Below are 21,267 nucleotides of genomic sequence, written 5' to 3' on the forward strand. Positions count from 1 at the left end.
GTACCAGGTAGGTTACTACCCTAACCCTGGAGCCCTCACACAACATATCCCTGTCCTCGTACCAGGTAGGATACTACCCTAACCCTGGAGCCTCACACAACATATCCCTGTCCTCGTACCAGGTAGGATACTACCCTAACCCTACCCTAACCCTGGAGCCTCACACAACATATCCCTGCCCTCGTACCAGGTAGGTTACTACCCTAACCCTGGAGCCCTCACACAACATATCCCTGTCCTCGTACCAGGTAGGATACTACCCTAACCCTGGAGCCTCACACAACATATCCCTGTCCTCGTACCAGGTAGGATACTACCCTAACCCTGGAGCCTCACACAACATATCCCTGTCCTCGTACCAGGTAGGATACTACCCTAACCCTACCCTAACCCTTATTAGCTACATCACCCCGTTCATAAAAATGTTTTGCTTTTACAGACAGTGAGTCATGTGGGCGTGGCTTCCTATATAAAGCAGGCAGGCATCGAGGCATTCAGTTACTGTTCCATTAGAATAGGTAACCTACTATATAAAGCAGGCAGGCATCGAGGCATTCAGTTACTGTTCCATTAGAATAGGTAACCTACTATATAAAGCAGGCAGGCATCAGGGCATTCAGTTACTGTTCCATTAGAATGGGTAACCTACTATATAAAGCAGGCAGGCATCAGGGCATTCAGTTACTGTTCCATTAGAATAACCTAAGGTTATTGGAATTTTCACGCACGTCAGTGTCTAGGGTTTACAGAGAACGGTGCGACAAACAAAAACATCCAGTCAGCGGCAGTCCTGTGGGTGGGAACAGCTCGTTGATGAGATGTCCAAGGAAATTTACAAGAATCATGCAAGCTAACAGGTGGAACACAAACAGGAAAATAACGGCTCAGAACTCACAACTCACAACTTGTCGGTCCTTGTCACCGATTGGCTATTGCAGCAGACGACCACCCTGGGTTCCTATCAGCTAAAAACAAGAAAAAGCTGCTCCAGTGGGCAGGCCATCACCAACACTGGACAATTGAAGAGTGGAAAAACACCAATTTGAGCAATGTTTCAGTGCCCTGAAGAATTCAGGCTGTTCTGGAGGCAGAGGGGGGTCTGACTCGGTACTAGATGGGTCTACTGAATGTGAATCTGAAATTTGTCCCCCAGACACCACCCACACACACACACACACACACACACACACACACACACACACACACACACACACACACACGAGGCTGGAAGCAGCGTTGGATCAGCTACAGAGCTACATTTGCCCTGGAGTATCTCTTGCTCAAGGGCACAATGGCAGTAGTTGGCACCCCGAGATTCTGATCTCACTCCTGCCAGACTTTTACCCCAGGCTAGCCTGGGCTCTCACCCAACATCTCTGTGCTGGTCCCAGGAACAAAGCTCCTGCCCCTGGGCATGTTCTTCAGCCTCATCCATCTGGTCTGGAGGTCACTCTCTCTCTCTGACGGAGGCTGACTGACTCAGACTGTTTTTGGGTTCTTATGAAGCAATGACATTAAATGCCTTTCACGTCTTAGTGGAATGAGAGTTATTGAGTTGACAGGAAATATGCTGAAGTAGAAAGTGAATTATTTGACCGACGTGTTACACTAGAGGAATAGATTGATTGATATCTAACAAAGTCCTGAGGCATGGTTCTAGGGCTCAGGTCCTCCGAGAGAGAGAAGGAAAGAAAGAAGGAATTAGAGAGAGCATACTTAAATTCACACAGGACACCGAATAGGACAGGAGAAGTACTCCAGATATAACAAACTGACCCTAGCCCCCCGACACATGAACTACTGCAGCATAAATACTGGAGGCTGAGACCGGAGGGGTCAGGAGACACTGTGGCCACATCCGATGATACCCCCGGAACAGGGCCAAACAGGAGGGATATAACCCCACCCACTTTGACAAAGCACAGCCCCCACACCACTAGAGGGATAGCTTCAACCACCAACTTACCATCCTGAGACAAGGCCGAGTATGAAATAGCCCTAGTAAGCCAGTGACTCAGCCCCTGTTATAGGGTTAGAGGCAGCGAATCCCAGTGGAGGGAGCGGAACCGGCCAGGCAGAGACAGCAAGGGTGGTTCGTTGCTCCAGAGTCTTTCTGTTCACCTTCACATTCCTGGGCCAGACAACACTCAATCATATGACCCACTGAAGAGATGAGTCTTCAGTAGAGACTTAAAGGTTGAGACCGAGTTTGCGTCTCTGACATGGGTAGGCAGACCGTTCCATAAAAATGGAGCTCTATAGGAGAAAGCCCTGCCTCCAGCTGTTTGCTTAGAAATTCTTGGGACAAATAGGAGGCCTGCGTCTTGTGACCAAATCAGAGAGAGAGGTAGGAGCAAGCCCATGTAATGCTTTGTACGTTAGCAGTAAAACCTTGAAATCAGCCCTTGCTTTGACAGGAAGCCAGTGTAGGGAGGCTAGCACTGGAGTAATATGATCAACATTTTTTGGTTCTAGTCAGGATTCTAGCAGCCGTATTTAGCTCTAACTGAAGTTTATTTAGTGCTTTATCCAGGTAGCCAGAAAGTAGAGCATTGCAGTAGTCTAACCTAGCAGTAACAAAAGCATGGATTAATTTTTCTGCATTTTTGGACAAAGTTTCTGATTTTTGCACTGTTACGTAGATGGGGAAAAAAACTGTCCTTGAAACATTCTTGATATGTTCGTCAAAAGAGAGTTCAGGGTCCAGAGTAACGCCGAGGTCCTTCACAGTTTCATTTGAGACGACTGTACAACCATTAAGACTAATTGTCAGATTCAACAGAAGATGTCTTTGTTTCTTGGGACCCTAGAGGATTAGATTGGTAGTTTTGCATGTTGTTATTGTAGGTTGCAGCCATAGTGTCTTTCCCTTTAAACAAACACAGGTGATATGTCACGGCTGGTTCAGAGGATTAGATAGATTGGTAGTTTTGCATGTTGTTATTGTAGGTTGCAGCCATAGTGTCTTTCCCTTTAGACAAACACAGGTGATTTATCACGGCTGGTTCAGAGGTAAATGGCATATGTCGAAAAGCAACGGAGAAGATTTAATAACTTGTTCTGTCCTTTCTAAATGACCTTTTTGGGGAGAAACCCATTTTTCTCGTTTCCCCCAATATGCTCCTCCTCTCCAATAGTACCAGTGCACTGCTTCAGTACCCCACCGGTGATACAATGGGATTATTTAGGATCAATTACAACGAGAAGCTTTCTGGTTATTTTGTGTTTTCTCCTTCCCTGAATGCACCAGGGGAGTGGAGGATCTGAAAGAGGCTGGTCATCAGCCTGTTGTATTGACTCTCACTGGGAACCTTTCCTGTGGTCGTATTGACTCTCACTGGGAACCTTCCCCTGGTCGTATTGACGCTCACTGGGAACCTTCCCCTGGTCGTATTGACGCTCACTGGGAACCTTCCCCTGGTCGTATTGACTCTCACTGGGAACCTTCCCCTGGTCGTATTGACTCTCTCACTGGGAACCTTCCCCTGGTCGCATTGACTCTCTCACTGGGAACCTTCCCCTGGTCGTATTGACTCTCTCACTGGGAACCTTCCCCTGGTCGCATTGACTCTCTCACTGGGAACCTTCCCCTGGTCGCATTGACTCTCTCACTGGGAACCTTCCCCTGGTCGCATTGACTCTCTCTCACTGGGAACCTTCCCCTGGTCGCATTGACTCTCTCTCACTGGGAACCTTCCCCTGGTCGCATTGACTTTCTCACTGGGAACCTTCCCCTGGCCGTATTGACTCTCTCTCACTGGGAACCTTCCCCTGGCCGCATTGACTCTCTCACTGGGAACCTTCCCCTGGCCGTATTGACTCTCTCTCACTGGGAACCTTCCCCTGGCCGTATTGACTCTCTCTCAGGGGGAACCTGGCCGTATTGACTCTCTCTCACTGGGAACCTTCCCCTGGCCGTATTGACTCTCTCAGGGGGAACCTGGCCGTATTGACTCTCTCACTGGGAACCTTCCCCTGGCCGTATTGACTCTCTCAGGGGGAACCTGGCCGTATTGACTCTCTCTCACTGGGAACCTTCCCCTGGCCGTATTGACTCTCTCTCACTGGGAACCTTTTTATTTTTAGTAAAGCAGCTCTGTTTTATTTTCTGTTCCCTGAAACACGGTTCAGGTTTCTGACCTCACCAGCACCTCTTCTCTCTGCTGTTTCTCTTCTTTCCTTTTTAATATTCTAATTCATTGGGCCAGTTTCCCGGACACGCGTTCCACCCAGTCCTGGACTAAAAAGCACTTTCAATGGAGGAACGAGTCTAGGAATAGACTTCATCTGTGTCTGAGAAACCCTCCCTTCAATGTGCATATTGACTAAACTAACCTAATCTCCTCTCTCTCTCTCTCCTAACAGGAATCATCTTCTCTCTCAACGACAAGTCCAGCTCGTCCAACCTGAAGATCGATGCCCTGTCCTGTCTGTATGTGGTCCTGTGTAACCACCAGCCCCAAGTCTTCCACCCTCATGTCCAGGTGGGGTAATAGTACTGATGTTGATCACATCATGGATTATCTTGAAATAGTCTCAGAACTCTCACTGACGGGGTCCAGCCACAATGTTTTATTTATCTGTCAAATGTCTTTGTCAATTGTGAAGTGACACTTGAATAAAATTGTCTAACCTTTGACCTCCACAGGCCCTGGTGCCGCCCGTGGTGGCGTGTGTAGGAGACCCCTTCTATAAGATCACCTCTGAGGCCCTGCTGGTCAGCCAACAGCTGGTCAAGGTCATCAGGTAAGGTTATCTATTGTAATAATACACGTGTGTATTGATGTGTTCTCTTGTTTAGTAGAATAACTACACGGTTTACCAGAGGTAACTTCAGTTGAGTGTTGCTGTTTTTTTTTCGTTCCGTCTGTACGTTTTTTTTATTAAAATTCTGTTTTAATCTGCTGCAACCTCGTGGCCCAGTATGGGACAATGAATCTTTTGTCAATGTGAAACCTTAGACCTCTGGACCAGCCGGAGAGGGACACCTTCGATGCTTCTCCCTACATCACTGACCTCTTCACCTGCACCATCAAACGCCTCAAGGCTGCCGACATCGACCAGGAAGTGAAAGAGAGGGCTATTTCCTGTATGGGTCAGATCATCTGTAACCTAGGAGACAGCCTGGGGGACGACCTCCCTGGGACGCTGCACATCTTCCTGGAGCGACTGAAGAATGAGATTACCAGACTGACCACGGTCAAGGCCCTCACGCTCATCGCAGGTCGGGAGGGGATGATGTTGAGAAGTCCATATGGCGAATTTTCAGAATCTGTTGAGGGCTGTTTGTTTACTAATAAATCAGTTTCCCTGCTAGATAGGTGTGTGTGTGTGTGTGTGTGTGTGTGTGTATATACTTTTCATACTTGCTCTCCTCCCTAATCACAGGCTCCACGTTGAAGATCGACCTTCGACCTATCCTCGACGAGGCGGTGCCCATCCTGGCGTCGTTCCTGCGTAAGAACCAGCGGGCGCTGAAACTGAGCACCCTGGCCGCGCTGGACATCCTGGTGAAGAACTACAGCGACAGCGTGACTCCGGCCATGATCGACGCCGTGCTGGCCGAGCTGCCTCCGCTGATCAGCGAGAGCGACATGCACGTGTCCCAGATGGTCATCAGCTTCCTGACCACCCTGGCCCGGGTCCACCCTCTCTCCCTGGCTAAGATCGGGGGGTCGTCCATCCTCTCGGAGCTCATCTCTCTGGTCAGGTCTCCTCTGCTGCAGGGAGGGGCCCTCAGTGCCATGCTAGAGTTCTTCCAGGTACCTATGGTTACCAGTTCCAGTTTGAACAGATAAGGGAATGATATCTAAACGTCTAGGACAGCGGGTAGATGAGTTCAATTGAGGTACTGTGTTCGTAAAATAGTTTGAGAACTGCTTTTAAAATCAGCTAAAAGATGATCAGGTTCTACTTTGTCTCTAGTAGATGATCAGGTAGCCCCTACTTTGTCCCTATAGTTAGGTCCTACTTTGTCCCTAATAGATGATCAGTTAGTTAGGTCCTACTTTGTCCCTAATAGATTATCAGGTAGTTAGGTCCTACTTTGTCCCTAATAGATGATCAGTTAGTTAGGTGCTACTTTGTCCCTAATAGATGATCAGGTAGTTAGGTCCTACTTTGTCCCTAATAGATGATCAGTTAGTTAGGTGCTACTTTGTCCCTAATAGATTATCAGGTAGTTAGGTCCTACTTTGTCCCTAAATAGATGATCAGGTAGTTAGGTCCTACTTTGTCCCTAATAGATGATCAGTTAGTTAGGTGCTACTTTGTCCCTAATAGATTATCAGGTAGTTAGGTCCTACTTTGTCCCTAGTAGATGATCAGGAAGTTAGACCCTACTTTGTCCCTATAGATGATCAGGTAGCCCCTACTTTGTCCCTATAGTTAGGTCCTACTTTGTCCCTAATAGATGATCAGTTAGTTAGGTCCTACTTTGTCCCTAATAGATTATCAGGTAGTTAGGTCCTACTTTGTCCCTAATAGATGATCAGTTAGTTAGGTGCTACTTTGTCCCTAAATAGATGATCAGGTAGTTAGGTCCTACTTTGTCCCTAATAGATGATCAGTTAGTTAGGTGCTACTTTGTCCCTAATAGATTATCAGGTAGTTAGGTCCTACTTTGTCCCTAGTAGATGATCAGGAAGTTAGACCCTACTTTGTCCCTATAGATGATCAGGTAGTTAGGGCCTACTTTGTCCCTATAGATGATCAGGTAGTTAGGGCCTACTTTGTCCCTAGTAGATGATCAGGAAGTTAGGTCCTACTTTGTCCCTAGTAGATGATCAGGAAGTTAGGTGCTACTTTGTCCCTAGTAGATGATCAGGAAGTTAGGCCCTACTTTGTCCCTATAAATGATCAGGTAGTTAGGGCCTACTTTGTCCCTAGTAGATGATCAGGTAGTTAGGGCCTACTTTGTCCCTAGTAGATGATCAGGAAGTTAGGTCCTACTTTGTCCCTAGTAGATGATCAGGAAGTTAGGGCCTACTTTGACCCTAATAGATGATCAGGTGTTTAGGTTCTACTTTGTCCCTACAGAAGATGTTTTATAGATTCTCAAACGGTCACTGTTCAATGTTAATTTGTGGATTTATTAAACACCCCTCTCTGACCAAGCAGTTTTGTAGCACTCAGTAAATTGTATTCTGTTCTTCGGGCTCTGGTGGGTACAGGGACATCCTCTCTGGGTTAGGGTTGTATTTAAAAGCTGTTTTACTGTGTCCTCTCCCAGGCTCTGGTGGGGACTGGGACATCCTCTCTGGGTTACATGGACCTTCTCCGTATGCTGACCGGTCCAGTCTACGCCCAGAGTGCTGCTCTAACACACAAACAGTCCTACTACTCTATCGCTAAATGTGTGGCCGCCCTGACCCGCGCCTGTCCTGATGTAGGTTCACTGTTCTACTGACCTTTAGACATACTTCCTGTGTTGTGTTTGTATTTATGTTCTCCTGAAGGACTTTCAGACCTTCCTGTGTTCTGTTCTCCTGAAGCACTTTCAGATCTCCTTCCCGTGTTCTGTTCTCCTGAAGGACATTCAGACCTCCTTCCTGTGTTCTGTTCTCCTGAAGGACATTCAGACCTCCTTCCTGTGTTCTGTTCCCCTGAATGACATTCAGACCTCCTTCCTGTGTTCTGTTCCCCTGAAGGACATTCAGACCTCCTTCCTGTGTTCTGTTCCCCTGAAGGACATTCAGACCTCCTTCCTGTGTTCTGTTCTCCTGAAGGACATTCAGACCTCCTTCCTGTGTTCTGTTCCCCTGAAGGACATTCAGACCTCCTTCCTGTGTTCTGTTCCCCTGAAGGACATTCAGACCTCCTTCCTGTGTTCTGTTCTCCTGAAGGACATTCAGACCTCCTTCCTGTGTTCTGTTCTCCTGAAGGACATTCAGACCTCCTTCCTGTGTTCTGTTCTCCTGAAGGACATTCAGACCTCCTTCCTGTGTTCTGTTCTCCTGAAGGACATTCAGACCTCCTTCCTGTGTTCTGTTCTCCTGAAGGACATTCAGACCTCCTTCCTGTGTTCTGTTATCCTGAAGGACATTCAGACCTCCTTCCTGTGTTCTGTTCTCCTGAAGGACATTCAGACCTCCTTCCTGTGTTCTGTTCTCCTGAAGGACATTCAGACCTCCTTCCTGTGTTCTGTTCTCCTGAAGGACATTCAGACCTCCTTCCTGTGTTCTGTTCTCCTGAAGGACATTCAGACCTCCTTCCTGTGTTCTGTTCTCCTGAAGGACATTCAGACCTCCTTCCTGTGTTCTGTTCCCCTGAAGGACATTCAGACCCCCTTCCTGTGCCTTTTTTGTATTGGTGTTTTTTTTTCAATCTCAGATTTTTGGTTTGATTATTTCCTCTTTTTTTGTTTATTTTTGTTTGTTCATCATCTTAACATAATGTTTTATAATGTGATCACTGCCCTAAAGCTTTTTTCCATATTTAATGCATTTTAAATAAAGTTGTATTTGTATTTGTAGGAGGGTCCTGCCGTGGTAGGTCAGTTCATCCAGGATGTGAAGAACTCTCGGTCGACAGACTCCATCAGGCTGCTGGCCCTGCTGTCACTGGGAGAGGTGGGTCACACTTTTTAAAAATACAAATACTCAACATTAACAAAAGGTGTGTGTGCGCAGGTCCAAGTAATTTTACGGTTGTGGGCCTCCCGAGTGGCGCAGTGGTCTAAGTAGCTGTGTCACTAGAGATTCTGGGTTCGAGTCCAGGCTCTGTCTCAGCCCGGCCGCGACCGGGAGACCCATGGGGCGGTGCACAATCGGCCCAGGGTCGTCCGGGTTACGGGGAGGGTTTCGCCGGCAGGGATGTCCTTGTCCCATCGTGCACTAGCGACCCCTGTGGCGGGCCGGGTGCAGTGCACGTTGACCCGGACGCCAGGTGTACGGTGTTTTCTCTGACACATTGGTGCAGTTGGCTTCCGGGGTTAAGTAGGCGTTGTGGGAAGAAGCAGTGCGGCTTGGTTGGGTTGTGTTTCGGGAGGACGCACGGCCCCTGACCTTCGCCTCTCCCGAGTCCGTACGGTTGCAGCGATGAGACAAGACTAACTACCAATTGGATACCAATTGGGGAGAAAAAGGGGTACAAAATGTTGAGTTTCTGCTGCTGGTAGTGGGACTAATAGTGGGTTTGCTGGTAGTGGGACTAATAGTGGGTTTGATGGTAGTGGGACTAATAGTGGGTTTGATGGTAGTGGGACTAATAGTGGTGTTTAACTGTAGTGGGCTGGTATCAGATGTCGTGACTAGTATCAGTAGTGAAGGAATCATTCACAATGTCTCTGTGGTAGGTGGGACACCACGTAGACCTGAGCGGCCAACCGGAGCTCAAGACGGTCATCCTGGACGCCTTCTCTTCCTCCTCCGAAGAGGTCAAGTCTGCCGCATCCTACGCCCTGGGATCCATCGCCGTGGGCAACCTGCCGGAATACCTGCCCTTCGTTCTGGGGGAGATCTCGGGACAGCCCAAGAGGCAGTATCTGCTGCTACACTCGCTCAAAGAGATCATCAGGTAGGACAGTCCGGCGGGTTAGAGAGGTGTGGAACCCACCCGAAAGGTCGCTGGTTTGAGTCCCGGGGTCGGGGTGACTGAACTGGCTAATTGCGCGGGGTTGCTGTTTTCACCTTGTGACCAACATGGCATCTCTGTTCTGTTCTCTCCAGCTCGGCGTCCGTGACGGGTCTGAAACTTTACGTCGAGGGCGTGTGGACCCTGCTGTTGAAGCACTGTGAGTGTGCCGAGGAGGGCACCAGGAACGTGGTAGCAGAATGTCTGGGGAAACTCACCCTCATAGACCCAGAAACCCTGCTGCCCAGACTTAAAGGATACCTGCTCTCAGGTGAGGAACGGGAACGTGGTAGCAGAATGTCTGGGGAAACTCACCCTCATAGACCCAGAAACCCTGCTGCCCAGACTTAAAGGATACCTGCTCTCAGGTGGGGGACAGGAACGCCCTGTTGGTTTTCATTGGCCCGTTTTGATTGACAAGACTTGATTAAAAAAATATATATATAACAATATTTAAATACAGGTTGTTCATTGTGCATGATATGAATAATTTCATGTAAAGAAATATGACCTGGGTATTAGTTTACTATGATATTGCAGGTATGTCATGTGAAATATTAATGTTTCCTGTCTCCAGGATCATCATATGCCAGAAGCTCAGTCGTGACAGCAGTGAAGTTCACCATCTCAGACCACCCACAGACAATAGACCCTCTCCTGAAAAACTGCATAGGTGTGTCTCATCTCTACTATGTCATCTATCCTCTTTGACTACTGCTATGCTATCTATATCTGAATGTTGTTACTGAGACAGGCAGACTGCTATGGTATCTGAATGTTGTTACTGAGACAGGCAGACTGCTATGGTATCTATATCTGAATGTTGTTACTGAGACAGGCAGACTGCTATGGTATCTATATCTGAATGTTGTTACTGAGACAGGCAGACTGCTATGGTATCTATATCTGAATGTTGTTACTGAGACAGGCAGACTGCTATGGTATCTATATCTAAATGTTGTTACTGAGACAGGCAGACTGCTATGGTATCTTTATCTGAATGTTGTTACTGAGACAGGCAGACTGCTATGGTATCTGAATGTTGTTACTGAGACAGGCAGACTGCTATGGTATCTATCTGAATGTTGTTACTGAGACAGGCAGACTGCTATGGTATCTATATCTGAATGTTGTTACTGAGACAGGCAGACTGCTATGGTATCTGTATCTGAATGTTGTTACTGAGACAGGCAGACTGCTATGGTATCTGAATGTTGTTACTGAGACAGGCAGACTGCTATGGTATCTATATCTGAATGTTGTTACTGAGACAGGCAGACTGCTATGGTATCTATATCTGAATGTTGTTACTGAGACAGGCAGACTGCTATGGTATCTATATCTAAATGTTGTTACTGAGACAGGCAGACTGCTATGGTATCTTTATCTGAATGTTGTTACTGAGACAGGCAGACTGCTATGGTATCTGAATGTTGTTACTGAGACAGGCAGACTGCTATGGTATCTGAATGTTGTTACTGAGACAGGCAGACTGCTATGGTATCTATATCTGAATGTTGTTACTGAGACAGGCAGACTGCTATGGTATCTGAATGTTGTTACTGAGACAGGCAGACTGCTATGGTATCTATATCTGAATGTTGTTACTGAGACAGGCAGACTGCTATGGTATCTGAATGTTGTTACTGAGACAGGCAGACTGCTATGGTATCTGAATGTTGTTACTGAGACAGGCAGGCTGCTATGGTATCTGAATGTTGTTACTGAGACAGGCAGACTGCTATGGTATCTGAATGTTGTTACTGAGACAGGCAGACTGCTATGGTATCTGAATGTTGTTACTGAGACAGGCAGACTGCTATGGTATCTGAATGTTGTTACTGAGACAGGCAGACTGCTATGGTATCTGAATGTTGTTACTGAGACAGGCAGACTGCTATGGTATCTGAATGTTGTTACTGAGACAGGCAGACTGCTATGGTATCTGAATGTTGTTACTGAGACAGGCAGACTGCTATGGTATCTGAATGTTGTTACTGAGACAGGCAGACTGCTATGGTATCTGAATGTTGTTACTGAGACAGGCAGACTGCTATGGTATCTGAATGTTGTTACTGAGACAGGCAGACTGCTATGGTATCTATATCTGAATGTTGTTACTGAGACAGGCAGACTGCTATGGTATCTGTATCTGAATGTTGTTACTGAGACAGGCAGACTGCTATGGTATCTATATCTGAATGTTGTTACTGAGACAGGCAGACTGCTATGGTATCTGAATGTTGTTACTGAGACAGGCAGACTGCTATGGTATCTATATCTGAATGTTGTTACTGAGACAGGCAGACTGCTATGGTATCTGAATGTTGTTACTGAGACAGGCAGACTGCTATGGTATCTATATCTGAATGGTTTTACTGAGACAGGCAGACTGCTATGGTATCTGAATGTTGTTACTGAGACAGGCAGACTGCTATGGTATCTATATCTGAATGTTGTTACTGAGACAGGCAGACTGCTATGGTATCTATATCTGAATGGTTTTACTGAGACAGGCAGACTGCTATGGTATCTGAATGTTGTTACTGAGACAGGCAGACTGCTATGGTATCTATATCTGAATGTTGTTACTGAGACAGGCAGACTGCTATGGTATCTATATCTGAATGTTGTTACTGAGACAGGCAGACTGCTATGGTATCTATATCTGAATGTTGTTACTGAGACAGGCAGACTGCTATGGTATCTATATCTGAATGGTTTTACTGAGACAGGCAGACTGCTATGGTATCTGAATGTAGTTACTGAGACAGGCAGACTGCTCTGGTATCTGAATGTTGTTACTGAGACAGGCAGACTGCTATGGTATCTATATCTGAATGTTGTTACTGAGACAGGCAGACTGCTATGGTATCTATATCTGAATGTTGTTACTGAGACAGGCAGACTGCTATGGTATCTATATCTGAATGGTTTTACTGAGACAGGCAGACTGCTATGGTATCTGAATGTAGTTACTGAGACAGGCAGACTGCTATGGTATCTGAATGTTGTTACTGAGACAGGCAGACTGCTATGGTATCTATATCTGAATGTTGTTACTGAGACAGGCAGACTGCTATGGTATCTATCTGAATGTTGTTACTGAGACAGGCAGACTGCTATGGTATCTGTATCTGAATGTTGTTACTGAGACAGGCAGACTGCTATGGTATCTATATCTGAATGTTGTTACTGAGACAGGCAGACTGCTATGGTATCTGAATGTTGTTACTGAGACAGGCAGACTGCTATGGTATCTATATCTGAATGGTTTTACTGAGACAGGCAGACTGCTATGGTATCTGAATGTTGTTACTGAGACAGGCAGACTGCTATGGTATCTATATCTGAATGTTGTTACTGAGACAGGCAGACTGCTATGGTATCTATATCTGAATGTTGTTACTGAGACAGGCAGACTGCTATGGTATCTATATCTGAATGTTGTTACTGAGACAGGCAGACTGCTATGGTATCTATATCTGAATGTTGTTACTGAGACAGGCAGACTGCTATGGTATCTATATCTGAATGGTTTTACTGAGACAGGCAGACTGCTATGGTATCTGAATGTAGTTACTGAGACAGGCAGACTGCTATGGTATCTGAATGTTGTTACTGAGACAGGCAGACTGCTATGGTATCTATATCTGAATGTTGTTACTGAGACAGGCAGACTGCTATGGTATCTATATCTGAATGTTGTTACTGAGACAGGCAGACTGCTATGGTATCTATATCTGAATGGTTTTACTGAGACAGGCAGACTGCTATGGTATCTGAATGTAGTTACTGAGACAGGCAGACTGCTATGGTATCTGAATGTTGTTACTGAGACAGGCAGACTGCTATGGTATCTATATCTGAATGTTGTTACTGAGACAGGCAGACTGCTATGGTATCTATCTGAATGTTGTTACTGAGACAGGCAGACTGCTATGGTATCTATATCTGAATGTTGTTCCTGAGACAGGCAGACTGCTATGGTATCTGAATGTTGTTACTGAGACAGGCAGACTGCTATGGTATCTATATCTGAATGTTGTTACTGAGACAGGCAGACTGCTATGGTATCTATATCTGAATGTTGTTACTGAGACAGGCAGACTGCTATGGTATCTATATCTGAATGTTGTTACTGAGACAGGCAGACTGCTATGGTATCTGTATCTGAATGTTGTTACTGAGACAGGCAGACTGCTATGGTATCTGAATGTTGTTACTGAGACAGGCAGACTGTATCTAATGACAAACTGACCCTAGCCCCCGGCACAGATTATTACAGCATAAATACAGTACATTCAGAAAGTATTCAGACCCCTTGACTTTTTCCACATTTTGTTACGTTACAGCCTTATTCTAATATGGATTAAATATTAGTTTTTCCCCCCTCGTCAATCTACACACAATACCCCATAATGACATCACAATACCCCATAATGACATTTTTACAAATGTATAAAAAACGAAAATATAACATTTACATAAGTATTCAGACCCTTTACTCAGTACTTTGTTGAAGCACCTTTGGCAACGATTACAGCCTTCAGTCTTCTGGGGTTTGGGTTTCTCTGCAGATCCTCCCAAACTCTGTCAGGTTGGATGGGAAGTGTTGCTGCACAGCTATTTTCAGGTTTCTCCAGAGATGTTCGATCGGGTTCAAGTCCGGGCTCTGGCTGGGCCACTAAAGGACATTCAGAGACTTGTCCCGAAGCCACTCCTGCGTTGTCTTGGCTGCCTGCTTAGGGTCGTTGTCCTGTTGGAAGGTGAACCTTCTCCCCAGTCTGAGGTCATGAGCGCTCTGGAGCAGGTTTTCATCAAGGCTATCTCTGTACTTTGTTCCGTTCATCTTTCCCTCGATCCTGACTAGTCTCCCAGTCCCTGCCGCTGAAAAACACCCCCACAGCATGATGCTGCCACCACCATGCTTCACCGTAGGGATGGTGCCAGGTTTCCTCCAGACGTGATGCTGCCACCACCATGCTTCACCGTAGGGATGGTGCCAGGTTTCCTCCAGACGTGACGCTTGCCATTCAGGCCAAAGAGTTCAATCTTGGTTTCATCAGACCAGACAAATCTTGTTTCTCAAGGTCTGAGAGTCTTTAGGTGCCTTTTGGGAAACTTCAAGCGGGCTGTCATGTGCCTTTTACTGAAGAGTGGCTTCCGTCTGACCACTCTACCCTAAAGGCCTGATTGGTGGAGTGCTGCAGAGATGGTTGTCCTTCTGGATGGTTCTCCCATCTCCACAGAGGAACTCTGGAGCTCTGTCAGAGTGACTTTCGGGTTCTTGGTCACCTCCCTGACCAAAGCCCTTCTCCCCCGATTGCTCAGTTGGGCCGGGTGGCCAGCTTAAGGAAGAGTCTTGGTGGTTCCAAACTTCTTCCATTTCAGAATGATGCAGAAATAGTACCCTTCCCCAGATCTGTGTCTCGACACGATCGTCTCTCGGAGCTTTACGAACAATTCCTTCGACCTCCATGGCTTGGTTTTTGCTCTGACATGCACTATCAAATGTAGGACCTTTATAAAGACAGGCGTGTGCCTTTCCAAATCATGTCCAATCAATTGAATTTACCACAGGTTGGACTCCAATCAAGTTGTTAGAAACATCTCAAGGATGATCGATGGAAACAGGATGCACCTGAGCTCAATGTCTCTTTAGTCTCATAGCAAAAGGTCTGAATACTTATGTAAATAAGGTATTTCTGTTTTTTATTTGTAAGCCTGTTTTCACTTTGTCATGATGGGGTATTGTGATGTCATGATGGGGTATTGTGATGTCATGATGGGGTATTGTGATGTCATGATGGGGTATTGTGTGTAGATTGATGAGGGGATATTTATTTAATACATTTTAGAATAAGGCTGTAATGTAACAAAATGTGGAACAAGGGGAAGGGGTCTGAATAGTTTCATAATTCACTGTACTGGAGACCGAGACTGATGTTTTTACTGAGACACACTGAGGAAATATAGACGAGAGGAGCTTTTCATTTGACTTGTCGTATACTGATGTTCATTGTATATGTGAAAGGTTCATTGTGACCGACTGTGTTGTTCTGTATTCCAGGTGACTTCTTGAAGACGTTGGAGGACCCGGACCTGAACGTGCGGCGGGTTGCCCTGGTAACCTTCAACTCCGCAGCCCATAATAAGCCCTCTCTCATCAGAGACCTACTGGATACGGTCCTGCCACACCTCTACAACGAGACCAAAGTCCGCAAGGAACTCATCAGAGAGGTACGGGACGAACCAAGCTGATGTTTCCTCTCCTTTTCTGCTTCCGTATTCACACCTTCTGTCGTTCTTCATCTACTCTTCCCTTGTTTTCTGTTATCCCTAGGTTGACATGGCTTTCATTGGTGCTTCCCTTCCTTCCTTCCTTCCTTCTTTCCTTCCTTTGTCTGTTATCCTTCTGTCATTCTTCATCTACTCTTCCCTAGGTTGACATGGCTTTCATTGGCGCTTTCCTTCCTTCCTTCCTTCCTTCCTTTGTCTGTTATCCTTCTGTCATTCTTCATCTACTCTTCCCTTGTTTTCTGTTATCCCTAGGTTGACATGGCTTTCATTGGTGCTTCACTTCCTTCCTTCCTTCCTACCTTTGTCTGTTATCCTTCTGTCATTCTTCATCTACTCTTCCCTAGGTTGACATGGCTTTCATTGGTGCTTCCCTTCCTTCCTTCCTTCCTTCCTTCCTTCCTTCCTTCCTTCCTTCCTTCCTTCCTTCCTTCCTTCCTTCCTTCCTTCCTTCCTACCTTTGTCTGTTATCCTTCTGTCATTCTTCATCTACTCTTCCCTAGGTTGACATGGCTTTCATTGGTGCTTCACCTCCTTGTTCCTGCTTCCTTCCTTCCTCCCTCCCTTCCTTTTGTGTTTTGTTTTTTTAAGGTTTTAAGTTTTATTGACAAAGGATTTACTTGCAATTCTTGTCCTCTGTCGTCCTACTTTTAGTTGAGTTACTTTAGATAAGAGGGTCTTCTCCCCCCAGGTTGAGTTACTTTAGATAAGAGGGTCTTCTCCCCCCAGGTTGAGTTACTTTAGATAAGAGGGTCTTCTCCCCCCAGGTTGAGATGGGTCCCTTTAAACACACAGTGGACGAGGGTCTTCTAAATTACCTGTCTTCTCCCCCCAGGTTGAGATGGGTCCCTTTAAACACACAGTGGATGAGGGTCTTCTAAATTACCTGTCTTCTCCCCCCAGGTTGAGTTACTTTAGATAAGAGGGTCTTCTAAATTACCTGTCTTCTCCCCCCAGGTTGAGATGGGACCATTTAAACACACAGTGGATGAGGGTCTTCTTAATTACCTGTCTTCTCCCCCCAGGTTGAGATGGGACCATTTAAACACACAGTGGATGAGGGTCTTCTTAATGACCTGTCTTCTCCCCCCAGGTTGAGATGGGTCCCTTTAAACACACAGTGGACGATGGTCTGGACATAAGGAAGGCAGCGTTTGAGTGCATGTACACACTTCTGGACAGCTGTCTAGACAGACTAGACATCTTTGAGTTCCTCAACCACGTAGAAGACGGACTCAAGGACCATTACGACATCAAGGTATCCTGAACAGTTTCCTGACAGGACTCCGTTATGTTTCAACAATAGCCTGCCTGGAAAGAGAGGTAGTCTGTATGTAGATCAGACAACAGGAGAGAGGTAGTCTGTATGTAGATCAGACAACAGGAGAGAGGTAGTCTGTATGTAGATCAGACAACAGGAGAGAGGTAGTCTGTATGTAGATCAGACAACAGGAGAGAGGTAGTCTGTATGTAGATCAGACAACAGGAGAGAGGTAGTCTGTATGTAGATCAGACAACAGGAGAGAGGGAGGTAGATCCGACACCAGGAGAGAGGGAGGTAGATCAGGAGAGAGGGAGGTAGATCAGACAACAGGAGAGAGGGAGGTAGATCAGACAACAGGAGAGAGGGAGGTAGATCCGACAACAGGAGAGAGGGAGGTAGATCAGACAACAGGAGAGAGGGAGGTAGATCCGACACCAGGAGAGAGGGAGGTAGATCAGACAATAGGAGAGAGGGAGGTAGATCCGACAACAGGAGAGAGGGAGGTAGATCAGACAACAGGAGAGAGGGAGGTAGATCCGACACCAGGAGAGAGGGAGGTAGATCCAACACCAGGAGAGAGGGAGGTAGATCCGACAACAGGAGAGAGGGAGGTAGATCAGACAACAGGAGAGAGGGAGGTAGATCAGACAACAGGAGAGAGGGAGGTAGATCAGACAACAGGAGAGAGGTAGTCTGTATGTAGATCAGACAACAGGAGAGAGGTAGTCTGTATGTAGATCAGACAACAGGAGAGAGGGAGGTAGATCAGACAACAGGAGAGAGGGAGGTAGATCAGACAACAGGAGAGAGGGAGGTAGATCAGACAACAGGAGAGAGGGAGGTAGATCAGACAACAGGAGAGAGGGAGGTAGATCAGACAACAGGAGAGAGGGAGGTAGATCAGACAACAGGAGAGAGGTAGTCTGTATGTAGATCAGACAACAGGAGAGAGGTAGTCTGTATGTAGATCAGACAACAGGAGAGAGGGAGGTAGATCAGACAACGGGAGAGAGGGAGGTAGATCAGACAACGGGAGAGAGGGAGGTAGATCAGACAACGGGAGAGAGGGAGGTAGATCAGACAACAGGAGAGAGGGAGGTAGATCAGACAACGGGAGAGAGGGAGAGAGGGATGTAGATCAGACAACAGGAGAGAGGGAGGTAGATCAGACAACAGGAGAGAGGGAGGTAGATCAGACAACAGGAGAGAGGGAGGTAGATCAGACAACGGGAGAGAGGGAGGTAGATCAGACAACGGGAGAGAGGGAGGTAGATCAGACAACGGGAGAGAGGGATGTAGATCAGACAACGGGAGAGAGGGAGGTAGATCAGACAACGGGAGAGAGGGAGGTAGATCAGACAACAGGAGAGAGGGAGGTAGATCAGACAACAGGAGAGAGGGAGGTAGATCAGACAACAGGAGAGAGGGATGTAGATCAGACAACAGGAGAGAGGGAGGTAGATCAGACAACAGGAGAGAGGTAGTCTGTATGTAGATCAGACAACAGGAGAGAGGTAGTCTGTATGTAGATCAGACAACAGGAGAGAGGTAGTCTGTATGTAGATCAGACAACAGGAGAGAGGGAGGTAGATCAGACAACAGGAGAGAGGGATGTAGATCAGACAACAGGAGAGAGGGAGGTAGATCAGACAACAGGAGAGAGGTAGTCTGTATGTAGATCAGACAACAGGAGAGAGGTAGTCTGTATGTAGATCAGACAACAGGAGAGAGGGAGGTAGATCCGACACCAGGAGAGAGGGAGGTAGATCCGACACCAGGAGAGAGGGAGGTAGATCAGACAACAGGAGAGAGGGAGGTAGATCAGACAACAGGAGAGAGGTAGTCTGTATGTAGATCAGACAACAGGAGAGAGGGAGGTAGATCAGACAACAGGAGAGAGGGATGTAGATCCGACACCAGGAGAGAGGGATGTAGATCCGACACCAGGAGAGAGGGATGTAGATCAGACAACAGGAGAGAGGGAGGTAGATCAGACAACAGGAGAGAGGTAGTCTGTATGTAGATCAGACAACAGGAGAGAGGTAGTCTGTATGTAGATCAGACAACAGGAGAGAGGTAGTCTGTATGTAGATCAGACAACAGGAGAGAGGGAGGTAGATCAGACAACAGGAGAGAGGGAGGTAGATCAGACAACAGGAGAGAGGGAGGTAGATCCAACACCAGGAGAGAGGGAGGTAGATCCGACAACGGGAGAGAGGGAGGTAGATCCGACAACGGGAGAGAGGGAGGTAGATCAGACAACAGGAGAGAGGGAGGTAGATCAGACAACAGGAGAGAGGGAGGTAGATCAGACAACAGGAGAGAGGGAGGTAGATCAGACAACAGGAGAGAGGGAGGTAGATCAGACAACAGGAGAGAGGGAGGTAGATCAGACAACAGGAGAGAGGGAGGTAGATCAGACAACAGGAGAGAGGTAGTCTGTATGTAGATCAGACAACAGGAGAGAGGTAGTCTGTATGTAGATCAGACAACAGGAGAGAGGGAGGTAGATCAGACAACAGGAGAGAGGGAGGTAGATCAGACAACAGGAGAGAGGGAGGTAGATCAGACAACAGGAGAGAGGGAGGTAGATCAGACAACAGGAGAGAGGGAGGTAGATCAGACAACAGGAGAGAGGGAGGTAGATCAGACAACAGGAGAGAGAGAGGTAGATCAGACAACAGGAGAGAGGGAGGTAGATCAGACAACAGGAGAGAGGGAGGTAGATCAGACAACAGGAGAGAGGGAGGTAGATCAGACAACGGGAGAGAGGTAGTCTGTATGTAGATCAGACAACGGGAGAGAGGGAGGTAGATCAGACAACGGGAGAGAGGGAGGTAGATCAGACAACGGGAGAGAGGTAGTCTGTATGTAGATCAGACAACAGGAGAGAGGGAGGTAGATCAGACAACAGGAGAGAGGGAGGTAGATCAGACAACAGGAGAGAGGGAGGTAGATCAGACAACAGGAGAGAGGGAGGTAGATCAGACAACAGGAGAGAGGGAGGTAGATCAGACAACGGGAGAGAGGGAGGTAGATCCAACACCAGGAGAGAGGGAGGTAGATCCGACAACAGGAGAGAGGGAGGTAGATCCGACAACGGGAGAGAGGGAGGTAGATCAGACAACAGGAGAGAGGGAGGTAGATCAGACAACAGGAGAGAGGGAGGTAGATCAGACAACAGGAGAGAGGGAGGTAGATCAGATAACAGGAGAGAGGGAGGTAGATCAGACAACAGGAGAGAGGTAGTCTGTATGTAGATCAGACAACAGGAGAGAGGTAGTCTGTATGTAGATCAGACAACAGGAGAGAGGGAGGTAGATCAGACAACAGGAGAGAGGGAGGTAGATCAGACAACAGGAGAGAGGGAGGTAGATCAGACAACAGGAGAGAGGGAGGTAGATCAGACAACAGGAGAGAGGGAGGTAGATCAGACAACAGGAGAGAGGGAGGTAGATCAGACAACAGGAGAGAGGGAGGTAGATCAGACAACAGGAGAGAGAGAGGTAGATCAGACAACAGGAGAGAGGGAGGTAGATCAGACAACAGGAGAGAGGGAGGTAGATCAGACAACAGGAGAGAGGGAGGTAGATCAGACAACGGGAGAGAGGTAGTCTGTATGTAGATCAGACAACAGGAGAGAGGGAGGTAGATCCGACAACAGGAGAGAGGGAGGTAGATCCGACAACGGGAGAGAGGGAGGTAGATCAGACAACAGGAGAGAGGGAGGTAGATCAGACAACAGGAGAGAGGGAGGTAGATCAGACAACAGGAGAGAGGGAGGTAGATCAGACAACAGGAGAGAGGGAGGTAGATCAGACAACAGGAGAGAGGGAGGTAGATCAGACAACAGGAGAGAGGGAGGTAGATCAGACAACAGGAGAGAGGTAGTCTGTATGTAGATCAGACAACAGGAGAGAGGTAGTCTGTATGTAGATCAGACAACAGGAGAGAGGGAGGTAGATCAGACAACAGGAGAGAGGGAGGTAGATCAGACAACAGGAGAGAGGGAGGTAGATCAGACAACAGGAGAGAGGGAGGTAGATCAGACAACAGGAGAGAGGGAGGTAGATCAGACAACAGGAGAGAGGGAGGTAGATCAGACAACAGGAGAGAGGGAGGTAGATCAG

General features: G+C 47.1%; 1 protein-coding gene across 7 annotated transcripts in view; it reads left to right on the forward strand.

Annotated features, from left to right (window-relative positions):
- The window catches only part of LOC110490682 (cullin-associated NEDD8-dissociated protein 1), a 64,640-nt gene that overhangs the window by 40,793 nt on the left and 2,580 nt on the right, over positions 1-21,267 (forward strand). For 3 of the 7 annotated variants that reach the window (XM_090201321.1, XM_090201320.1, XM_090201322.1), the window contains exons 11-21: positions 4,366-4,484; positions 4,649-4,746; positions 4,962-5,224; positions 5,389-5,762; positions 7,232-7,387; positions 8,475-8,570; positions 9,296-9,516; positions 9,669-9,844; positions 10,151-10,246; positions 15,647-15,816; positions 16,967-17,131. In XM_090201321.1, the coding sequence (XP_090057447.1) occupies positions 4,366-4,484; positions 4,649-4,746; positions 4,962-5,224; positions 5,389-5,762; positions 7,232-7,387; positions 8,475-8,570; positions 9,296-9,516; positions 9,669-9,844; positions 10,151-10,246; positions 15,647-15,816; positions 16,967-17,131 (1,934 nt within the window). Of the gene's footprint in view, positions 1-305; positions 363-4,365; positions 4,485-4,648; positions 4,747-4,961; positions 5,225-5,388; positions 5,763-7,231; positions 7,388-8,474; positions 8,571-9,295; positions 9,517-9,668; positions 9,942-10,150; positions 10,247-15,646; positions 15,817-16,640; positions 16,770-16,966; positions 17,132-21,267 lie in introns of those variants that run through there. The other 4 variants (XR_016486923.1, XR_016486922.1, XM_090201324.1 and 1 more) reach the window with 3 other exon arrangements.

This window comes from Oncorhynchus mykiss, chromosome 15, assembly GCF_057628025.1.
Source record: "Oncorhynchus mykiss isolate SJ-2025 chromosome 15, ASM5762802v1, whole genome shotgun sequence".
In the NCBI taxonomy this organism is placed as follows: domain Eukaryota; kingdom Metazoa; phylum Chordata; class Actinopteri; order Salmoniformes; family Salmonidae; genus Oncorhynchus; species Oncorhynchus mykiss.